This window comes from Bufo bufo, chromosome 6 (genome assembly GCF_905171765.1).
Source record: "Bufo bufo chromosome 6, aBufBuf1.1, whole genome shotgun sequence".
Classification (NCBI taxonomy): Eukaryota; Metazoa; Chordata; class Amphibia; order Anura; family Bufonidae; genus Bufo; species Bufo bufo.
In genome coordinates, this window is record NC_053394.1 from 171,155,758 (window position 1) to 171,179,607 (window position 23,850).

At 41.2% G+C, this 23,850-nt stretch overlaps 1 protein-coding gene across 1 annotated transcript in view; it reads right to left on the reverse strand.

The window, feature by feature from the left end:
- Positions 1-331: 331 nt before the first annotated feature.
- The window catches only part of LOC121005600 (membrane-spanning 4-domains subfamily A member 4A-like), a 98,481-nt gene continuing 74,962 nt past the window's right edge, over positions 332-23,850 (reverse strand). The window contains exons 5-6 of the mRNA XM_040438379.1: positions 3,145-3,267; positions 332-1,008 (exon numbers count right to left, since the gene is read on the reverse strand). Of these exons, the coding sequence (XP_040294313.1) occupies positions 856-1,008; positions 3,145-3,267 (276 nt within the window). The 3' untranslated portion in view covers positions 332-855. The remainder of the gene's footprint in view (positions 1,009-3,144; positions 3,268-23,850) is intronic.

Consider the following 23,850-nt stretch of genomic DNA (forward strand, 5'->3'; position numbering starts at 1 on the left):
ATTGTGAAATTTTAGCTTTTCCTTTAAAATAAATTAACAAAAATGTTAAAATTCTGTTTTTACTTTATAATTATAGGTGATTGAGAGTAGATTGATGGGGGAAAACTTGATTTTTTTAAAAAAAAATTGTACAAGGCAGCAACATAACAAAATGTAAAAAAAAATAATGTAAAAGGGTCTGAAGACTTTCCCCATAAATTCTACCAAATAATATTAGCAATGCATTGATCATAGCTCTTTTTTTTTTAATTATCTTTATTTGTGATAAATTTTGGAGATAGATAGATAGATAGATAGATAGATAGATAGATAGATAGATAACTTCAATTTTTAAAACACAGTACACCTCAACTTCAGCTCTACTTCCATACTTTTCATACTCCAATTCCAAATCAAGTGATCAGCTAATATATTTTAATTCTTATATTTTATTCGAAATTATGTTACCCCTCAAAAGAGTTGTCCAAGATTTTGTTTTTATTAAATCTCACCCCCAGTCATCAGGACCTAAAAAGTTAAACATACTTCCGCCCTCGGCTCTGGCTCTCTAATTCTGGGTCTCTCTGCACTGCATTTCTGGTCTCTGCATATAAATTGCCTGCATGGATAGGGTCACATGTGCTGCTGCAGCCAATGACTGGCCTCAGAAGTGACATAGCCCCAGGCAGCACATTTGACTAGGGGGACATCACTGCTGACCCGATCTATGCGTAATTTGACAGATGGCAACCAGAAATGCAGTGCAGAGAGTCTGGTAGGGAGTCAGAACCGAGTGCTGGAAAACAGGTGTGTTATTTTCACAGTTCACAGAGTTGGAAAAAGAAAAACAGGCATCAACTTTTTTTAAATATATGATTATGACATTGGTACAGCTTTGACTCCTTGAAACACATATTGTGCTGGTGGTTGGGGTGGTGCAAATGCTGGAGCAAATGGCTGAGAAAATCCTGTGGCTGGAACTGTAGAAGGATTCATGGATACCACAAGATCATTTTGGATCAAATATACCTACAATCAGAGAAAACAGTAAGTACAGTAAAGCATGAGTAAAGTTCAATAAGGGAGGAAAGGTTTGGAGTCTGGGATCAGTATTACTTGTGGAGCATGACGAAGGAATCATATGTACAACGTACAATTCAAACACATTGGGTTGGCAGTGTTTGGGGCCTTGGACCTATGTAAATGGAGGGCCTCACCTAACACTAGTTTTGGGAATCTCCCTAATGCCACTACTCAAATGTAGACAAGTATGGTGTGTGTGTTTAGATATGTGGTATACTGTATGTCTATTTATTCAGTATATACCTGTGTATACCTTTCTTTGTACAGCATTGTTAATGACTATGTGCCTGATCCTAGCTTTCCATATCAGTAATAGTGATTTCATGCCTTTCACAGGTTATCAACAGAGCTGGTTCCCAGCATTCTCAGCTCCTGCTTGCCTGGTTATGGACCAGTACATGTGGCACAGGACAACATTGGAGCTTAAATAGGAGAAAATCACAGGGCACATTTTACTTGACTCGGAAATGTTTTCACTAACCTATCCAATTCCAAGAGATTTTGCGTTGATAATCTTAGTTAAAATCTGTTATCTGTTAATGTGCTACCGGTCTCTTTTAACATAACATTTTGCATTGCAAAGAGTGAAGTCTGAGGTTAGACCTGCAGTCAAAATCTAGGACACATACTGTTGTGTGTGATTAGGGTGTATGTAAAAAAAATTCCCAACACAAATCTGGAACAAGTGAATAATGGGGAGTTGGGTAGGGATGTCATATCACAACTTTTCCTTGTGGAGCAGAAAGACTAAAGAAAGACTAAGTATTTGCCAGCAGAAGATCTACTGGTTGGCCTAGACTCTGTCACAATAAGTTGCAGAAAATTACAAAGGAAGACAGTCCCATTTCAAGTTGAATTTGGTAAATGTGTGTGAAACGTTAACTAAAAATTATGCTATTAAATGTGGGATATAATTGTGGCCGTGTACATGTCCTTTGGAGAGTGGGTCAGGATGGGTCATGCAGGTGGGGGCTCAAATATTTTCGCAGGTTTCAGAGGAACACCCACTTGTTATCTATTGATAAGAATTATATTTGTGTGAAGCATGTACAAAATTAGTTTTTTTTTTTTCTTAAAGGGAACAATCTTGATGAAGGTATACATGTAGAGATCATCCTCTTCTGCGGTCAAACTATTTTTTTACTACACTATGAAATGACATAGTAGATAGGAATTATACCATTCATCATAAAACTAATTAAGAATGTTGAATGCATTTCCCATCATAAGAAATTTCAATTTCTTGATCATTTTGATTTTGATAGCACGGACATACATTCATTATTTTCCCTATTGGCCATATAATCTGTACAGTTAAATGAGTTGTCTCATTAATACAAGACAACCAAGTTTTGAAGCTGACTCTATCACAAGTCAGGATTCAGAAGCCATAGTGATAACATGCAACCAGCCATAAACTGTTTCATTACATGCCAGCCATTCAGATAAGGCCATGCCATGGACAAACTGGGATTGACAGAGCAAGAGCTTTCCATTCTTAGCTACTTTTTATTCTGGCTTCTCTCTATCTACTACAGTCTGCCTCTGGCATGGTGCAATAACAGTAGTAGGATGGCAGGCCTGGAAGTCTTCACTAGGCCCCTCTGTTGTCATAACAACCACTCGGCACTACTTCCGTATTGAAACATATTGCAATTTTACGAGCATCCTATACACTCTAGCAGAGGCAGGATGTAATGAGTCCTAACATGGCAGGCCTGGGTGCCATGGCAACTGAATGCCAACCAACAATTGCATTGCATGCTGGAGAAGATACCGGGAGACAGAGGGAGCTTCAGAGCTCACATTGTACACTCCTTGAGCACTGAAGATATACAGTTACATTATAGCAAGATAACGAATTAAAGACATTATCTTATGAAGCCATAGAGAAGGGTCCCAAGCAGATCATCTCTTTGTGATGTGTGTATATCCTACTAGGGCACATGGACCAGGGCTGAGAACTACTTCAATAAAATCGAATGTCTGTTTCTTCAGTAAGCCCAGGCTCTCAGTACAGAAAATGTTGTGAACACTTACTGGATACCCACCGATTTTATCTTGTGTGCATGCTGGACTCACCTGAGGGCTATTTGAAGATATCTTGCACAGTGAACGGCATCCGAAAATTGAGACGGAGAAAGATATGCAGAATATCAGCAAATTTATCACAAGAAGAATAGATTGCAATGCGTAAGTAGCGGGCTGCAAACACAAAACCAAAAATTAATCTATGAAAAACTTCAAGACTGGAATCTGCCATACTTTATATAACAAACACCATTACAATTAATAATTCTTTATTATTCATCATGCAATACCTGATTTAGATAACCACATACAAGCCTATACCCTTACCATACTTTCTTTAATATTTTATATTATGTGCATTTATTTACATTAATATTGTATTTTATTATTGTCACTTATTTCCAACTAGTCATGCTTAGTAATCTAGCACACCACTGACCACATAAACTAGTAATCAAGTACACATCTGTACACTAGTAGCTATGTACACCTTGTACATAGACATATTAGGACTTAAAGAGAATCTGTTACCTCCAAACTTTCTTTTTCGTCCTGCATAACGGAAACCAGACAGTTCCGTTATGCATGCCCATAGACCTCTATTATGACGGAATGCCTCTAAAAGTTTCCATTTTGAATTCCGTCTTCTGAATTCAGTTATTTTCCGTTATAACTAGAGATGAGCAAATCAAAGCTGACGAAGTGGAATTCGATCCGAATTTCCTCGCGCTTCATGATAACGAATCGCAATTTTTCCTAAAATGGCGGCTACAATGGTGGCTACACTTGTGAGGACATGGGACAAGGAACTCTGGGAAGGTTACAACCTATAAATACCCGCAGCCATCTTGGATTCAGACATTTTCCAGTGTTCGGAGTGCAGGGACAGACGTTGCAGGCGCTAGGGAAAGTTATACTGAAAACCTGATTGTGAAAAAATAAAGCGATTTATAAGTGCAGGGAAACGATAGGGAGGAATCATTTCACAGCATCTTAGTGCAGGGAGAGACATCTGAAGTCACTACTAGGGAAAGTGCTAGAAAAACCTCATTGTGAAAAAAAAAGTGATTTACAAGTGCAGGGAAACATTATTTGGGGATCCAAATAGCCATTATACAGCTCTGGCATTCCAGCAATTTGTTCTTGTTATTGGGGTGCAAGTGCTATATTGAAAAGCCTTTAGTAGCTTATATCTGTGGAACAAGAAAATATATAAGCATTTGGAAACCATGCTTAAGGAGAGGATTGTGGAACATCTAAAATCCAATGGATTGAAAGATGAAAAACAGCATGGATTTACTTCAGGGAGATCATGTCAAACTAATCTTATTGATTTTTTTGTTTGGGTGACTAAAATAATAGTTGGCGGAGGTGCAGTAGACATCGCTTATCTGGACTTTAGTAAGGCTTTTGATACTGTCCCACAGCTTATTAATAAATTGCAGTCTTTGAGCTTGGACTCCCATATTGTTGAATGGATTAGGCAGTGGCTGAGGGACAGACAACAGAGGTTTGTAGTCAATGGTAAGGTGTGTTACCAAGGGGTACCTCAGGAATCTGTTCTGGGACCCATATTGTTTAATATCTTTATCAGCGAAATTGCAGAAGGCCTCAATGGTAAGGTGTGTCTTTTTGCTGATGACACAAAGATTTGTAACAGGGTTGATGTTCCTGGAGGAATACACCAAATGGAAAAGGATTTAGGAAAACTAGAGGAATGGTCAAAAATCTGGCAACTAAAATTTAATGTTGATAAGTGCAAGATAATGCACCTGGAGCGTAAAAACTCAAGAGCAGAATATAAAATCAGTGATACAGTCCTAACCTCAGTATCTGAGGAAAGGGATTTAGGGGTCAGTATTTCAGAAGACTTAAAGGTAGGCAGTCATAGAGCAGCAGGAAATGCTAGCAGAATGCTTGGATGTATAGGGAGAGGCATTACCACTAGAAATAGGGAGGTGCTCATGCCGTTCTACAGAGCACTAGTGAGACCTCATTTGGAGTATCGTGCGCAGTACTGGAGACCATATCTCCAGAAGGATATTGAAACTGGAGAGAGTTCAGAGAAGAGCTACTAAACTAGTACATGGATTGCAGGATAAAACTTACCAGGAAAGATTAAAGGACCTTAATATGTATAGCTTGGAAGAAAGATGAGACAGAGGGGATATGATAGAAACCTTTAAATACATAAAGGGAATCAGCACGGTAAAAGAGGAGAAAATATTTAAAAGAAGAAAAACAGCTACAAGAGGACATAGTTTTAAATTAGAGGGGCAAAGGTTTAAAAGTAATATCAGGAAGTATTACTTTACTGAGAGAGTAGTGGATGCATGAAATAGCCTTCCTGCAGAAGTAGTAGCTGACAATTCAGTGAATGAGTTTAAGCATACATGGGATAGGCATAAGGCCATCCTTCATATAAGATAGGGCCAAGGGCTATTCATAGTATTCAGTATATTGGGCAGACTAGATGGGCCAAATGGTTCTTATCTGCCGACACATTCTATGTTTCTATGTTTCTATTTCACTTCTGCAGTTATTTGTGTTGAAAGAGTTTAGTGGCCTATTTCAGTACAAAAAGGAAAAAATATACGCACTTCACTGTTGCATTTATTTGTGGTTAAAAGAGTTTAGTGGCCTATTTCAGTACAAAATGAAAAATATATACGCATTTAACTTCTGCAGTTATTATTATTTCAGTAGAAAAACAAAATATATCCAGCGTTCACTTTTAAAATTATATGTGGTAAAACCTTTTGTGATGTATTTCAGTCGAAAAACAAATTTTATTTAGAGTTCAGCACTGCAGTTATATGTGGTAAAACCTTTTGGGACGTATTTCGTTCTAAAAACTAATTTTATTTAGCGTTCAGCGCTGTAGTTATATGTGTAAAGTCTTTATTGACGTTTTTCAGTCCAAAAACAACATTTATTCAGCATTCAGCGCTGCAGTTATATGCGGTAAAATCTTTAGTGACGCATTTCGGTCAAAAAACAAAACGTATTCAGCCTTCACTGTTGCCGTTATATGTGATAAAATCTTTAGTGACGTATTTTGGTCGAAAAACAAAATGTATTCAGTGTTCAGCGCTGTAGTTATATGCGGTAAAATCTTTAGTGACGTATTTCGGTCGAAAAACAAAATTTATTCAGCTTTCACTGTTGCCGTTATATGTGAGAAAATCTTTAGTGGGGTATTTTGGTCTGAAAACTACATTTATTCAGCGTTCAGCGCTGCAGTTATATGTAGTAAAACCTTTTGTGACGTATTTCTGTTGAAAAACTAATTTTATTCAGCATTCAGCTCTGCAGTTATATGTGTAAAGTCTTTATTGACGTATTTTGGTCGAAAAAAAAATGTATTCAGTGTTCAGCCCAGCAGTTATATGCAGGGCCGGCCTTAGGTGTTCAGGCGCCCTGTGCGAGCTAACCTTGTGGCCCCCCCCCCCCCCCAAAAAAAAACAAACTGCTTGTTGCTGGCATCATGGCATAGGCTGGCTGTCTATCCAACCAAGTAGTTACCAGCCCGCACACCCCAAAGGCCCGTGTAATGTTATACTTCCCTACTTCGTGAGATTTCCCTACCCTCGTCACTTCCGGTCGCTCCGGACATTATGTGAGGAGGTGTGCAGCGCCGCGCAGGTGCACAACGACAGGTTAGGGAAATTTCACAGCAGAGTGCGCATGTGCCAGGAGCCTCGCCGGCGGTTAGGGTAGGGAAAAACTATGGGCCAGTGCGCAGGCGCAGTGATTGGATGGATGTTCTCAGCTGGACACCGGCCGACACTGCGCATGCATCGGGAGCCTCACCAGCGGTTAGGGAAGGGAAAAATTACGTACGGGCCAGTGCTTTTTCCCTACCCTAACCGCTGGTGAGGCTCCCAGCGCATGTGCAGTGTCGGCCGGTGTCCAGCTGAGAACATCCATCCGATCACCGCACCTGTGTACTGGCCCATAATTTTTCCCTATCCTAACCGCTGACGAGGCTCCCAGCGCATGCGCACTCTGCTGTGAAATTTCCCTAACCCGTCGTTGTGCGCCTGCGCGGTGCTGAACACCTCCTCACGTCATGTCTGGTGCGACCGGAAGTGACGAGAGTAGGGAAATCTCACGAAGTAGGGAAGTATAACGTTACACCGGCCCTGGTGTGCCATCATTAATTTACCCTACTTTTCCCTCCATGGGCACAACAATGTTAGCACCTGTGCCTATAACATAGTTCAGAAGGTGCTAGAAAACACAATGGGAAGATTTATCATTCCCCCTGCACCAGAATTGTGGCACTAAGAAGCCACACATTTTTGCACAAGCTTTGTTTTGCTCAAACAATTGTGACTTTTTGCTCAATCTTGCCACTTTGCTAAATTGGGCAGGGTATGGATCAGTTTTCTAGTGCATGTATATTACTATAAGGTAACTTACCTTATAGTCCGGTTCGACAGTCTCCGGAGCAGTCCTTCAGTCTGTCTGGGCTGGGGCGGGCTGTAGTCGGCAGACCGTGACGCGGTGAGTGACACAGGAACAAGCGGGATGCGAGCGGAGCACCTGCTGCTCCAGTCCTACACACTGGCCAATCAGCAGCAGGATCTTTGCGCTGCGAAAAGCTGATTGGCCAGTGTGAACTGTGAAATGGTGCAGACGTGCCAGACGCACGGCACGGAGGATCATCAGGTGACAGGTCAGACACAGGGGAGGAGGAATCAGGTCAGACAGGGGAGGGGGAGATGGAGGGGGCGGGGGCCCCGCCCCGAGGGAGAACACAAGTGCCGCCTCGCCTGCTGCATATTACATTGCGAGCTGTCTGCCGCCCGGCGCCCCTGTTGCTATGGCGCCCTGTGCGGCCGCACAGCCCGCACACCCCAAAGGCCGGCCCTGGTTATATGTGGTAAAATCGTTATTGATGTATTTTGGTTGTAAAAACAAATTTTATTCAGAGTTCAGCTCTGCAGTTATATTTGGTAAAATCTTTATTGACGTATTTCTTTCGAAAAACAACATTTATTCAGCGTTCAGCGCTGCTGTTATAAGTAGTAAAACCTTTTGGGACGTATTTCGGTCCAAAAACTAATTTTATTCAGTGTTCAGCGCTGTAGTTATACGCGGTAAAATCTTTAGTGACGTATATCGGTCAAAAAACTAAATTTATTCAGCCTTTACTGTTGCCGTTATATGCAGAAAATCTTTAGTGGCGTATTTCGGTCGAAAAACTTAATTTGTGCAGCGCTGTAGTTACATGCGGTAAAATCTTCATGATGTCTCCATTAAAAAAATCTGCAGTGTCGGGGTCCCGTGTGGCTTCTACACACTTTCAAAATAATCCTTCAGCGGGGCGAATAGATGCCGGATGACGGGGACGCTCCATGACCTTCCCAGGAGCTGCTGTCGGGAGCAGCGGTTTATTTCTGAGACGTCCATAGAGTGCGGGGGGGATACGAAGTCCCTCTCCATCTCCATGCACCACAGGATGTCCTCCTGCCCATCCATGATGCCTGGGAACTCGTGAGGTTTTCCCTGACGTAGAGACCAGGGGCTGGTAGTTATGATTTCAATCTTGATGAACTACACGACTCTTCCGAGCTCCAAGTTATCTTGAAGCTTTGTCTTCTCATTGTCTGTAGCTACCAGAAGCCTGTTCATGCTAGGCAGGTTCCCCCAGAAGTATCTGGCTCGATGAGCAGCCGATACCACATTTGCATCAGTCTTGACAGGATTTGTGGAAGGCAGCGCAATGCTTTCCTGAGGCATCGCGCTGCCTTCCGGTGACAAACCTGTGAGATCCAGCCCACTGGATCTCACAGGCCGGAAGCTGTATGAGTAATACTCATACAGCGAATGCATTCCAATACAGAAGTATTAGGATGCATTGTAAAGGGATTAGACCCCAAAAGTTCAAGCCCCAAAGTGGGACAAAAAATAAAGTGAAAAAAAAAGTTGAAAAAATATCACATGACCTAACCCCTCAGATGAACACCGTAAAAAATAAAAAATAAAAACTGTGCTAAATAAACAATTTTTTGTCACCTTACATCACAAAAAGTGTAATAGCAAGCGATCAAAAAGTCATATGCACCTCAAAATAGTACCAATCAAACTGTCATCTCCTCCCGCACAAAAATGAGACCCTACCTAAGATAATCGCCCAAAAACTGTAAAAACTATGGCTCTCAGAATATGGAGACACTAAAACATGATTTTTTTTTGTTAAAAAAATATCATTGTGTAAAACTTATATAAATAAAAAAAAAAGTATACATATTAGGTATCACCGCGTCCGTATCGACTGGCTCTATAAAAATATCACTAAATCGCTAAATTAAAAAAAATTGTCACCTTACATCACAAAAAGTGTAATAGCAAGCGATCAAAAAGTCACACGCAACCCAAAATAGTGCCAATAAAACCATCCTCTTATCCCGCAAAAATCATACCCTACCCAGGGTAATCGCCCAAAAACTGAAAAAAATTATGGCTCTCAGACTATGGAAACACTAAAACATGATTTTTTTTTTGCTTCAAAAATAAAATCACTGTGTAAAACTTACATAAATAAAAAAAAAGTATACATATTAGGTATCGCCGCATCCGTGACAACCTGGTCTATAAAAATACCACATGATCTAACCTGTCAGATGAATGTTGTAAATAACAAAAAATAAAAACGGTGCCAAAACAGCTATTTCTTGTTACCTTGCCTCACAAAAAGTGTAATATAGAGCAACCAAAAATCATATGTACCCTAAACTAGTACTAACAATACTGCCACCCTATCCCGTAGTTTCTAAAATGGGGTCACTTTTTTGGAGTTTCTACTCTAGGGGTGCATCAGGGGGGCTTCAAATGGGACATGGTGTAAAAAAAAAACAGTCCAGGGGGGCGGAGCTAGCGCCGGACAGTGATGGCCGCATAGTTCTGAGCTCTGCAAGGAGATACGTCCCTAACGCCATTTATACTTAGCGCACAGAGGCAAGAATGGTCAAAATCGGGAACCCCAGACTAGGTGATCCTCCTGCTACCTCCAAAGGCCAGATATCTGGAGGTGATATGGAGAAATTCCTGAAAAAGGCTGCAGCAACGGTCGCTGCCAGAGAGCCCAAGATGGCGCCGGCCACGCAGCCCAAAGCCCTGAAGCGCGCTCCTGTACAATCGGAGGGAGAAAGTGAATCCGAGGACGCCCAGGCTTGCACTGACTTACCGCTTACTAGAAGGTATTTAGACCGCGCTCTCAACAGGATTATGGAGCCTATCTTAACGGAGCTTACAGCCTGCAGGCAGGAGGTGAGACACATCGGGGAGCGGGTGGAGTCCCTGGAATCATACCAAGTGGCAACCCTGAATCACCAGTCTGCAGTATCGGCCTCTCTCCACCGTTGCTCTACCTACCTTAATGATCTCCACAGCGCATTAGAAGATCAAGAGAACAGGGGGCGCCGAAATAATTTGAGGTTTAGAGGAATCCCTGAATCGGTCCTTCCTGGGGACATTACAACAGCCATAATCACAATAAGCGGTTCGCTGCTGGGACCGGATTTCCCACAGGAGGTTGTCATAGAAAGGGCGCACAGAGCCTTGAGACCCAAACCTAAACCCACAGAACCTCCCAGGGACATCATCTGCAAGTTTCTGAATTTCCAGGTAAAAACCGCCATTCTAGAAGCTGCACGAAACCAACCTGACCTGTCTTATGAAGATTCAAAGCTGGAAGTATACCAGGATCTGGCTCCTTCAACTCTGAAAAAGCGCAGGGCCCTTAAGCCGCTGACAGATTGGCTCCGGTCCAACAAGGTCCTGTATCGTTGGTCCTTCCCTTTTGGAATTACCTTTTCCTTCGCTGGCAAAAGAGCAAATATTTCCTCTTTTTCGGATCTTATCTCAGTCTATGATTTGCTGAATATTTCACCGCTACCCATAGAAAACTGGGAACTTTTTCAAGATTTGCGTGATCTTCCTGACCTTCCTAAAGTGGTCCCGTTCGAAGTGATACGTACCCCGAAATCATCTCGTACTAAGAAAAGAAACCTTCAACTCACCCCTAGAAGCCTGTCTCAAGAGCAATAATTGGTCAAGTGCCTTCTCATTTATACTTGTTCAGTAATGCTGTCATTTGATAGATTTAATCTAACATGTCTGTTATTTTGATCTCATACCAAATTTTGTTTATAATTTCTGCTGGCAACACCCATTTTTGCCTCCTCCAAGCTCTTCATTGGGCGTTATACGTTCTCCATATCGGTCTATAGACCAGTTACCCCCTTATTGCTTATGACATACTTTATGATGTCCGTTTCCTTTTCATTTTATGTTTTAATATGTTTTGTGCTGTTTTCTTACCCCTGTTTTTTCCCAAGGTACCTGTCTTTTCCTTTAGTGCAGTATGGGTCCTTCCTCCATATGATTCCTGTATCACACCATCTGACTGACCATCTTAACACGCCTGCTCTCTCCTGGAGGATGCCTCCTCAGCTACAAGGTAACGCCACATACCACACATGCAATGGCTGACTTACTTATAGCTTCTTATAATGTTAAGGGCTTTCACTCTCCTTCAAAACGGAGTCAGGCCTTTGCCATTTTAAGAAAGGCTAAAGCTGGAGTGGTATTCCTTCAGGAGACACACTTCCGTTTTAATCACTATCCAGACATGCGGTTCTCCCATTACTCAAACTGGTATCACTGTGGGGGCAGCTCATCAGCCTCTGGTGGAGTTAGTATAGGGTTCCAGGGAAAGATCCCCTTTAAATATGTAGACCAAATCTTAGACCCCGAGGGAAGATTCATATTGATCAAGGGTACCATAGGCCCGCAAAAATACACCTTTATTAATTTATATGCTCCCAATTCTAACCATTCTCGCTGGATTTCTAATATCTTCTCTATTATTGAACCGTTCAAAGAGGGGATAGTAGTTTTGGGGGGAGATCTAAACGTGGCCATAAATCCACAAACTGACATTTCCTCACGCAAATCGTCCCTATCTAACAAATCGCTTAAAACCATTAGGAACATTTTCTGGAATCTTCACCTGATAGACGTTTGGCGCTCTCACCATCCTAATACATTAGATTATACTTTCTTCTCTCCAATGCATGGTACCTATCACCGACTCGACTATTTATTTATTTCTAAGGAACATTTGCATCTTTGCAAAGAATCATCAATAGGTTCCATTCATATTTCAGACCACTCACCCATATTTATTTCACTAGCTGCCCCAAATTAAACTCCCTCATGCTTCAATTGGCGCTTGAATGAATCCCTTTTGGGATACCCGGAGTCAATAGACTCAATTTCCAAACATATCTCTGAATACTTCTCACTGAACAAAAGTCCTGATATCTCTGTAAACACCCTATGGGATGCACACAAGCCTGTTATCAGAGGTCAATTTATCAATATTGGCTCCCACCAGAAAAAAATGAGAGAAAAAGAAATAGATGAAATCCTAAAGAACATACAGAGAATTGAATCTAGTCATAAAAAAGATTCCTCCGATTCCCAATTACAAGACCTTTCAGAACTTAGAGCTAAACTTAGATCCTTATTGTCAACTAGAGCGGCTAAATTTTACATGAATTCCCAACATAAATTCTATGCACACGGAGACAAAGCCACAAAATTTTTAATGAATAGGATTAAAGGGAGAAGATCCTCTAATTTTGTCCATCAGCTATCCTCACATGCAGGGAGACCTATCTTCTCTGCTAGTCAGATCGCGGCCCAATTTAGATCCTTCTACAACGACCTTTATAATCTCCCTGCAAAGGTTACCCCAGAAACACATACCTCTGCCATCTTAGCTTTCCTGGAGGCGTCTAACACTCCAACCATCTCACCCAAACAGAAATTAACACTAGAAACACCCTTCTCTTTGAATGATCTTAAAAAAGCCATGCATCAAATCCCTTCTGGAAAATGCCCAGGCCCGGACGGTTTTCCGATATCTTACTACAAAACTTTCCATGAGATCCTTCTCCCTCACCTTTTAGAAGTTTGTAATCAGACACTCCTAGGAATCCCTTTATCTAGAGACATGACTACGGCCCACATCACCCTCATACCTAAAGAGGGAAAAGATATTAAACAGTGCTCTAACTATAGGCCTATATCCCTCCTGAACATAGACCTTAAACTCCTGGCCAAAATGTTAGCCAATAGACTAGCTATCCTTTTACCTCAACTTGTACATGGAGATCAGGCGGGCTTTATCCGCAACAGAGAAGGCAAAGACAATACTACTAGGGTCATAAATACCCTTTGTCATGCCAAACGGATATCTTCGCCTTTGCTTCTCCTCAGTACGGATGCGGAGAAAGCATTCGATAGGGTAAACTGGTTGTACCTAAAACTCGCTCTGTTGAGATTTGGCCTTCCTGACTCTTTTGTCCAAGCCACCTTCTCCATGTACGAGCAAGCAACAGCCGCGGTCCTGGTTAATGGGAACTTATCCCTCCCCTTTCCTATTAGAAATGGGACTCGCCAGGGATGTCCCTTATCACCTCTACTATTTATATTGGCTTTAGAGCCGCTCCTTTCCATTATTAGATTGGACCAGGAGATTGTAGGTCTATGTTTGGGAGGTAGGGAACAAAAAATTGCTGCGTTTGCGGATGATGTTCTAATGATGACGGTCAATCCAAAGATCTCCTTACCTATTATCCAGAGTCACCTTGAGAAGTATAGCAACATCTCCGACTTCAAAATAAATGCCAACAAATCGCTAGTCCTTTGTGTAGGCATTCCTCACACAATTAAACAACAATTGATGGTAAATTCCCCTTTCAATTGGTCCTCTCCTACCATAACCTATTTAGGGGTCAAGATTAGCCCCGAAATATCGGACCTTTTTGCCCTCAACTATATACCTTTAAAAAACTCACTACTTGAAGCCATTGACAACTTGGCCCGTTCTAACCCAACTTTGTCTTGGTTTGGCCGCAAAAACCTCCTCTCATCTTTAATACTCCCCCGCCTTACCTACCTACAACAAGTTCTACCCATACCTGTCCCAAAACTCTACTATAATGCTATCACTAAAAAGTTCAGGTCTTTCATATGGAATAATAAAAAGGCGAGACTCTCTCTAAATCTCCTTACCAGGGCTAAACCCGCGGGAGGAATAGGCTTACCAGACCCAGAACTATATGGCAAAGCTGTTCTTCTTTCCCGTGCAGTAGCCTGGTTACACCCTCTATTATCTTCACCAACAGTGAAAATTGAACTTGATATCTTGAATAGTACAGCTAGAGCACTCCTTCTAGGTCGTAAACAGGTCCTTCCAGGTTCATTGTCGCACTACCCAATCATCAAAGCTACTATTGAGGCATGGAGATGGCTCTCCTGCTCCCATTGCTACATCCCATTCCCATCTCCTCTACTATCAGTAAAAGATGTTTTAAATACGGCCCCACCTACTTTGAGAACTTCGACTTCCTCAGGTATGATGGCCTCATCAATCCCTATAGCTTCATTGGCGCAACCCACGGGCGAATGGATGGACTTGGAAGCCACAAACGCGTTGATTAATCCTCACCCGAGAGACTTTCTTGCTGTTGCTTATCTCAGAGCTTACCTAATTCAACATATTAAATTGGGTGACCTAATGCGTCCTTTGGTTTGGCTTGAAGCATTGATTTCCCTTCACCCCGCACCCAGGAAGCTTACTTCACAGATGTATAGCAAACTACGGCAGCATACTCTGATAGTCAAGCCCTCATTTGTAGTACAATGGGAATTAGACTTAAACACCAGCATATCTTTTGAACTTCTTCCCAAACTGCTTGATTCTCCCCATCGTGCCTCCCGCTGTGTCCGAATTCAGGAAAATAGTTATAAGATTCTCACCAGATGGTACAACACGCCAGATAAGACATCAAAATACTTTGCATCTGCTTCGGACACGTGCTGGAGGTGCCTTGGGGCGAAAGGGACCTTTCTCCATATTTGGTGGACTTGCCCACTCATTTATAAATGGTGGTGCGAGATTTTCACAATTGCAAACAAGATTTGTGGCACTTTGGTCCAACCATCCCCACAGATTGCACTCCTATCCCTCCCCCAAGGAAAGGATCATCTAAAAATACCCTTCCTCTTCACACAATTACTGATAGCGGCCCGTCTCTTACTCCCTAAACTCTGGCTACAACCCACAGTACCCACTAGGGAACAATGGATCCATAAAATGGATCAACTATACAGGTTTGAGGAGCTGTCCTCCTGGGAAGCACGTTCTCATACGGCTTTTCTCAAAAAGTGGTCCCTATGGACTAGTTATAGAGCTCCAAAAATCTTAGGGAATACAAATAGCTCCTGTGCGCAGTGAGTTATTGCAAAATGAATCACTAATCTGTAACACATCGCTCTATATATCTTCCATGAAAGGATCCCTACAAAAGGGTTGCTCAGTCAATCTTCGCTCCTCCTAGTGATATTTTTTTAAATCTCTCCTCTGCACATATCCTCCTGCCCATCTCACTCAAATTTGTCAGATTATTGGTCTACTCACTAAATTTTGATGATGTTTACACAAAATTGTTTTCACAAAATTGTTGTGATGTATTCATCCTGTACTTTTGACTACTAATGCAAGGCCTGCGTGCCGTTACCTTGGTACCTTTGTCTTTTCCCCTGTTCATGTTGTAATTGAAAATTCACAATAAAAATATAAATAAAAAAAATAAAATAAAAAAACAGTCCAGAAAAATCTGCCTTCCAAAAACCGTAAGGCATTCCTTTCCTTCTGCGCCCTACCGTGTGCCCGTACAGCAGTTTACGACCACATATGAGGTGTTTCTGTAAACTACAGAATCCGGGCAATAAATATTGAGTTTTGTTTAGCTGTTAACCCTTGCTTTGTTACTGGGAAAAATGGATTAAAATGGAAAATTTGCCCAAAAATTTTAATTCTGAAATTCCATCTCCATTTGCCAATAACTCTTGTGGAACACCTAAAGGGTTAACGACGTTTGTAAAATCTGTTTTAACCCTTTCATGACCAAGGGTCATTGATACCCCAGTGTCCAGGTCAAAATTTACAAATCTGACATGTGTCACTTTATGTGGTAATAGCTTTGGAACACTTTTACTTATCCACGCCATTCTGAGATTGTTTTCTCGTGACACATTGTACTTCATGATAGTCATATATTTGAGTCAATATATTTCACCTTTATTTATGAAAAAATCCCAAATGTACCAAAAATTTTGAAAAATTCACAATTTTCCAAATTTCAATTTCTCTGCTTCTAAAACAGAAAGTGATACCTAATAAAATATTTATTACTTAACATTCCCCATATGTCTACTTTATGTTGGCATCATTTTGGAAATGTCATTTTATTTTTTTAGGACGTTAGAAGGCTTAGAAGTTTAGAAGCAATTCTTACAATTTTTAAGAAAATTTCCAAAACCCACTTTTTAAGGACCAGTTCAGGTCTGAAGTCACTTTGTGGGGCTTACATAGTGGAAACCCCCATAAATGACCCCATTGTAGAAACTACACCCCTCAAGTTACTCAAAACTGATTTTACAAACTTTGTTAACCCTTTAGGCGTTCCACAAGAATTAAAGGAAAATGGAGATGAAATTTCTAAATTTCACTTTTTTGGCAGATTTTCCATTTTATAATTTTTTTTTCTTTAACACATTGAGGGTTAACAGCCAAACAAAACTCAATATTTATTACCCTGATTCCGCGGTTTACATAAACACCCCACATGTGGTCGTAAACTGCTGTACGGGTGCACGGCAGGGCGCAAAAGGAAAGGAATGTCATACGGTTTTTGGAAGGCAGATTGTGCTGGATTGGTTTTCTGAACGCCATATGTTTTTTATTTTTCTGCCAATCGTCTTGTGCAGGGGCTCGTTTTTTGCAGAAAGTGGTGAGGTTTTTATTGGTACCATTTTTGGGTACATAGGATTTTTTGATCATTCATTATTACACTTTATGGGGCAAGGTGACCCAAAAATTAGCTGTTTTGGAACAGTTTTCATTTATTTATTTTTACAGCGTTCACCTGAGGAGTTAGGTCATGTGATAGTTTTATAGAAAAGATCGTTACGGACGTGGCAATACCTAATATGTATACTTTTTCTTATTTATTTAAGTTTTACACAATAATAGCATTTCTGAAACCAAAAAATTATGTTTTAGTGTCTCTATAGTCTGAGAGCCATAGCTTTTTTTATTTTTTGGGCGATTGTCTTAAATAGGGTATCATTTTTTGTGGAACGAGGTGACAGTTTGATTGGTACTATGTTGGGGGTCATAAGCCTTTTTGTTCGCTTGCTGTTGCACTTTTTGTGATGTAAGGTGACAAAAATAGCTTTTTTGGCACAGTTTTTTTAATTTAATTTTTATGGTGTTTATCGGACGGGGTCTATCATGTGATATATTTATAGAGACGGTTGTTACGGACGCGGTGACACCTAATATGTGTATTTTTTTAATTTTTTTAATTTTTTTATTTTATAGGAAAAGGCATATTCTTTTTTTAATTTACATTTTTATTTATTTTTTTATTTTTCATTTTTATTATTTTCACTTTCTTTTTTTATCAAGTCCCTCTTGGATCATGAAGATCCAGTGGGGCTGATGGCTGCACTATACTTTGCAATGCTCTTGCATTGCAAAGTATAATACTATTAGATGCCCTGTAATGCCCTGTAGGTGGCAACAGCAGACGCTTTTGCAAAGCGTCCGGTTGCCATGGCAACCATCGGGTGCTGCAATCACAGCGCTGCAGCCCCGATGGTTGAGAGAGGGAGCTCCCTCCCTCTATTAACCCCATAAATGCCGCAACCACGGCATCTATGGGGTTACAGGAGAGTGTCAGCATAGAGCTGACACTCTCTGCTGATGGCGGCGGCTCAGTAATGGAGCCGCCGCCATCACACACAGCAGGGGGATCGGGGGGGTTCTGGGGCAGCGCTGGAAAGGGGGGGATCGGGGGGGTATGGCCACCATATTGAGGGAGGCTGGGGCAGGAGGGGCGGGTGAGAATGAATGCATGGGGTGGGGAGGAGGCGGACCGCATCAGGGCAGCTGCCTCTAGATGAGCTCAGGCGGACACAAGGGGGGGCTTGGAGAGGCACAGATGGGGTGCACAGCCACAGATCGGGGGCACAGATGGGGGGGTATTATGAGGACCCTACCTGATTTCATGCTCTGATCTGCAGAGCGCAGATCAGAGCATGAGACCGGCATTTTTTTCACTGCCGCGATCAGATTGGTTAGTCTGCACAGACTAACCAATCGGATCGATTGTCGGCAAGGGGCCACTCTGATTGGTCCCTTGCCGGCATTACTAGACTGTATGCTGTCCGTGACAGCAGCAGGGCTCGGGCAGAAGCTTTAATCCAAGCGCTTTGCAGCGCTTGGATTAAACAGCTGTTTTGACGTTTATATACGTGGTAGCTGCACGGGGTATGTGCAGCTATCACGTATATATACAGATTGCGGTCGGGAAGGGGTTAAATACCTTGAGGGGTGTCGTTTCTTAGATGGGGTCACTTTTATGGAGTTTCTACTTTAGGGTTGCATCAGGGGGGCACACTCTGTCATTGTTCCACTCGGTGGCTTCCTCATACTGCTGCCACCTCCAGACTCGGTTATTGGGCAACTATGTGGCCTCCTCCTGATGCTGCTGCTGCCACCTCCACACTCTGTCATTGTACCACTCTGTGGCCTTCTGATGCTGCCGCCACCTCCACACTGTCATTGTGCCACTCTGTGGTCTCCTCATGCTGCCACCACCTCCAGACTCTGTCATTGTGCCACTATGTGGCCTCCTGATGCTGCCACCACCTTCAGACCCTGTCATTGGGCCACTCTGTGGTCTCCTCATGCTGTTCATGCTGTTCCAACCCTCCCCCCTTTATGAATGGGCCAATATTTTGCCTTTCAGCCTGGATGACATCATCATTTGTTTGAAACATAGAAACATAGAATGTGTCGGCAGATAAGAACCATTTGGCCCATCTAGTCTGCCCAATATATCTGAATCCTATGAATAGTCCCTGGCCCTATCTTATATGAAGGATAGCCTTATGCCTATCCCATGCATGCTTAAACTCCTTCACTGTATTTGCAGCTACCACTTCTGCAGGAAGGCTATTCCATGCATCCACTACTCTCTCAGTAAAGTAATACTTCCTTATATTACTTTTAAACCTTTGCCCCTCTAATTTAAAACTGTGTCCTCTTGTGGTAGTTTTTCTTCTTTTAAATATGCTCTCCTCCTTTACCGAGTTGATTCCCTTTATGTATTTAAAAGTTTCTATCATATCCCCTCTGTCTCTTCTTTCTTCCAAGCTATACATTAAGGTCCTTTAACCTTTCCTGGTAAGTTTTATCCTGCAATCTATGTACTAGTTTAGTAGCTCTTCTCTGAACTCTCTCTAGAGTATCTATATCCTTCTGGAGATATGGCCTCCAGTACTGCGCACAATACTCCAAGTGAGGTCTCACCAGTGTTCTGTACAGCGGCATAAGCACTTCACTCTTTCTACTGCTTATACCTCTCCCTATACATCCAAGCATTCTGCTGGCATTTCGTGCTGCTCTATTACATTGTCTTCCCACCTTTAAGTCTTCTGAAATAATTACTCCTAAATCCCTTTCCTCAGATACTGAGGTCAGGACTGTGTCAAATATTCTATATTCTGCTCTTGGGTTTTTACGCCCCAGGTGCATTATCTTGCACTTATCCACATTAAATTTCAGTTGCCAGAGTTCTGACCATTCTTCTAGTTTTCCTAAATCTTTTTCCATTTGGCGTTTCCCTCCAGGAACATCAACCCTGTTACATATCTTTGTGTCATCAGCAAAAAGACAAACCTTACCATCGAGGCTTTTTACAATATCACTTATGAAGATATTAAACAAAATTGGTCCCAGTACAGATCCCTGTGGAACCCCACTGGTAACATGACCTTGTTTTGAATGTTCTCCATTGACTACAACCCTCTGTTGTCTGTCACTCAGCCACTGCCTAATCCACTCAACAATATGGGAGTCCATGCTCAATGACTGCAGTTTATTGATAAGTCTTCTATGTGGGACAGTGTCAAAAGCCTTACTAAAATCTAGATATGCGATGTCTACTGCACCTCCACCGTCTATTATTTTAGTCACCCAGTCAAAAAAATCTATAAGATTTGTTTGACATGATCTCCCTGAAGTAAACCCATGTTGTTTTTCATCTTGCAATCCATGGAATTTTAGATGTTCCACAATCCTATCCTTTAATAGGGTTTCCATTAATTTGCCTACTATTGATGTCAGACTCACTGGTCTATAGTTGCTCGATTCCTCCCTACTACCTTTCTTGTGAATGGGCACGACATTTGCCAATTTCCAATCTTCCGGGACGACTCCTGTTACTAATGATTGGTTAAATAAATCTGTTAACGGTTTTGCCAGCTCACCACTAAGCTCTTTTAATAATTTTGGGTGTATCTCATCAGGCCCCTGTGACTTATTTGTCTTCACTTTAGACAGCAAACTTAGAACATCTTCCTCTGTAAAGACACATGCATCAAACGATTTATTAGTCATCCTTTCTAGTGGAGGTCCTTCTCCTTCTTTTTCTTTTGTAAAAATTGAACAGAAGTATTCATTAAGGCAGTCGGCTAGCCCTTTATTCTCTTCTACATACCTTCCGTCTTTTTTTTTTAATTTAGTTATTCCTTGTTTTAATTTCCCTTTTTCATTTATATATCTGAAGAATGTCTTATCCCCTTTTTTCATAGACTGAGCTAGTTTTTCTTCTGCCTGCGCTTTAGAAGTTCTTATAACTTGCTTGGCCTCTTTCTGCCTAATCTTGTAGATTTCCTTATCTTCATTGCTCTGTTTTTTTTTTATAATTACAAAATGCTAGCTTTTTATTTTTAATGATTTGGGCCACTTCTGCTGAGTACCACAGTGGTCTCTTCCTTTTTTTGCTTTTACTGACAAGTCTAATGCAATTTTCTGTTGCCTTCAATAATGCACCTTTTAAGTAGTCCCATTTCTCCTGGACTCCATGTAATCCGTTCCAGTCTGATAAGGACTCATTTATGACTAATTTCATTTTTCAAAGTCTGTTTTTCTAAAATCTAAAACTTTTGTTTTTGTGTGGTGGGACTCTTTCACAGTTCTTATATTAAACCACACTGACTGGTGATCACTAGATCCCAAGGTTTCGCCTACAATGACATCATATACCGAATCCCCATTTGTGAATACCAAATCCAAAATGGCCTCCCTCCGGGTTGGCTCCTCAACCACTTGTTGTAGAGATAACCCCAGTAGGGAATTTAGAATATCTCTACACCTGGTAGAACTTGCTATTTTGGTTCTCCAGTTTATATCTGGAAGATTGAAATCTCCCATAATGAAAACTTCTCCTTTCATTGTCATTTTAGCTATTTCTGTCAGAAGGACACCCTTAATGACCAGACCACTTTTTACAATTCTGCACTACACTACTTTCACTCACGGTTTATTGCTCGGTCATACAACTTACCACCCAAATAAATTTTACCTCCTTTTCTTCTCACTAATAGAGCTTTCATTTGGTGGTATTTCATTGCTGCTGACATTTTGACTTTTTTTGTTATTAATCGAAATTGACAGAATTTATTTTTAAAAAATGACATTTTTCACTTTCAGTTGTAATTTTTTTTTTTAAAAACGACATTTCTATATAAATGTTTCTCTAAATTTATTGTTCTACATGTCTTTGATAAAAAAAATGCAATAAGTGTATATTTATTGGTTTGGGTAAAAGTTATAGCGTTTACAAACTATGGTACAAAAATGTGAATTTCCGCATTTTGAAGCAGCTCTGACTTTCTGAGCACCTGTCATGTTTCCTGAGGTTCTACAATGCCCAGACAGTAGAAACACCCCACAAATGACCCCATTTCGGAAAGTAGACACCCTAAGGTATTCGCTGATGGGCATAGTGAGTTCATAGAACTTTTTATTTTTTGTCACAAGTTAGAGGAAAATGATTTTTTTCTTACAAAGTCTCATATTCCACTAACTTGTGACAAAAAATAAAAACTTCCATGAACTCACTATGCCCATCACGAAATACCTTGGGTTGCCTTCTTTCCAAAATGGGGTCACTTGTGGGGTAGTTATACTGCCCTGGCATTTTAGGGGCCCTAATGCGTGAGAAGTAGTTTGAAATTCAAATGTGTAAAAAATGTCCTGTGAAATCCTAAAGGTGCTCTTTAGAATTTGGGCCCCTTTGCCCACCTAGGCTGCAAAAAAGTGTCACACATCTGGTATCTCCGTACTCAGGAGAAGTTGGGCAATGTGTTTTGGGGTGTCTTTTTACATATACCCATGCTGGGTGAGAGAAATATCTCTCTAAAAGACAACTTTTTCCATTGTTTTATACAAAGTTGTCATTTGACAGAGATATTTATCTCACCCAGCATGGGTATATGTAAAAAGACACCCCAAAAATACATAGCCCTACTTCTCCTGAGTATGGCGATACCACATGTGTGACACTTTTTTGCAGCCTAGGTGGGCAAAGGGGCACAAATTTGAAAGAGCACCTTCAGGATTTCACAGGGCATTTTTAACACATTTGGATTTCAAACTACTTCTCACGCATTAGGGCCCCTAAAATGCCAGGGCAGTATAAATACCCCACAAGTGACCCCATTTTGTAAATAATACACCCCAAGGTATTCCGTGAGGGGCATGGCGAGTTCCTAGAAAAAAAAATTTTATGGCACAAGTTAGCGGAAAATTATGATTTTATATATTTTTTTTCCTTACAAAGTCTCATATTCCACTAACTTGTGACAAAAAATAAAAACTTCCATGAACTCACTATGCCCATCACGAAATACCTTGGGGTGTCTTCTTTCCAAAATGGGGTGACTTGTGGGGTAGTTATACTGCCCTGGCATTTTAGGGGCCCTAATGCGTGAGAAGTAGTTTGAAATTCAAATGTGTAAAAAATGTCCTGTGAAATACTAAAGGTGCTCTTTAGAATTTGGGCCCCTTTGCCCACCTAGGCTGCAAAAAAGTGTGGTATCGCCATACTCAGGAGAAATAGGGCTATGTCTTTTTGGGGTGTATTTTTACATATACCCATGCTGGGTGAGGGAAATATCTCTGTAAAAGTCAACTTTTCCCATTTTTTTATACAAAGTTCTCATTTTAGAGAGATATTTCTCTCACCCAGCATGTGTTTATGTAAAAATACACCCCAAAACGCATTGCCCTACTTCTCCTGAGTACGGCGATACCACATGTGTGACACTTTTTTGCAGCCTAGGTGCGCAAAGGGGCCCAAATTCCTTTTAGGAGGGCATTTTTAGACATTTGGATTCCAGACTTCTTCTCACGCTTTAGGGACCCTAGAATGCCAGGGCAGTATAAATACCCCACATGTGACCCCATTTTGGAAAAAAGACACCCCAAGGTATTCCATGAGGGCCATGTCGGGTTCATAGAAGTATTTTTTTTTTTTGGCACAAGTTAGCGGAAATTGTTTTTTTTTTTTTTTTTTCTCACAAAGTCTCCCTTTCCGCTAACTTGTGACAAAAAGTTCAATCTTTCATGGACTCAATATGCCCCTCAGTCTTCTTTCCGAAATGGGGTCACTTGTGGGGTATTTATACTGCCATGGCATTTTAGGGGCCCTAAAGCGTGAGAAGGTCTGGAATATAAATGTCTAAAAATTTTTACGCATTTGGATTCCGTGAGGGGTATGGTGAGTTCATGTGAGATTTTATTTTTTGTCACAAGTT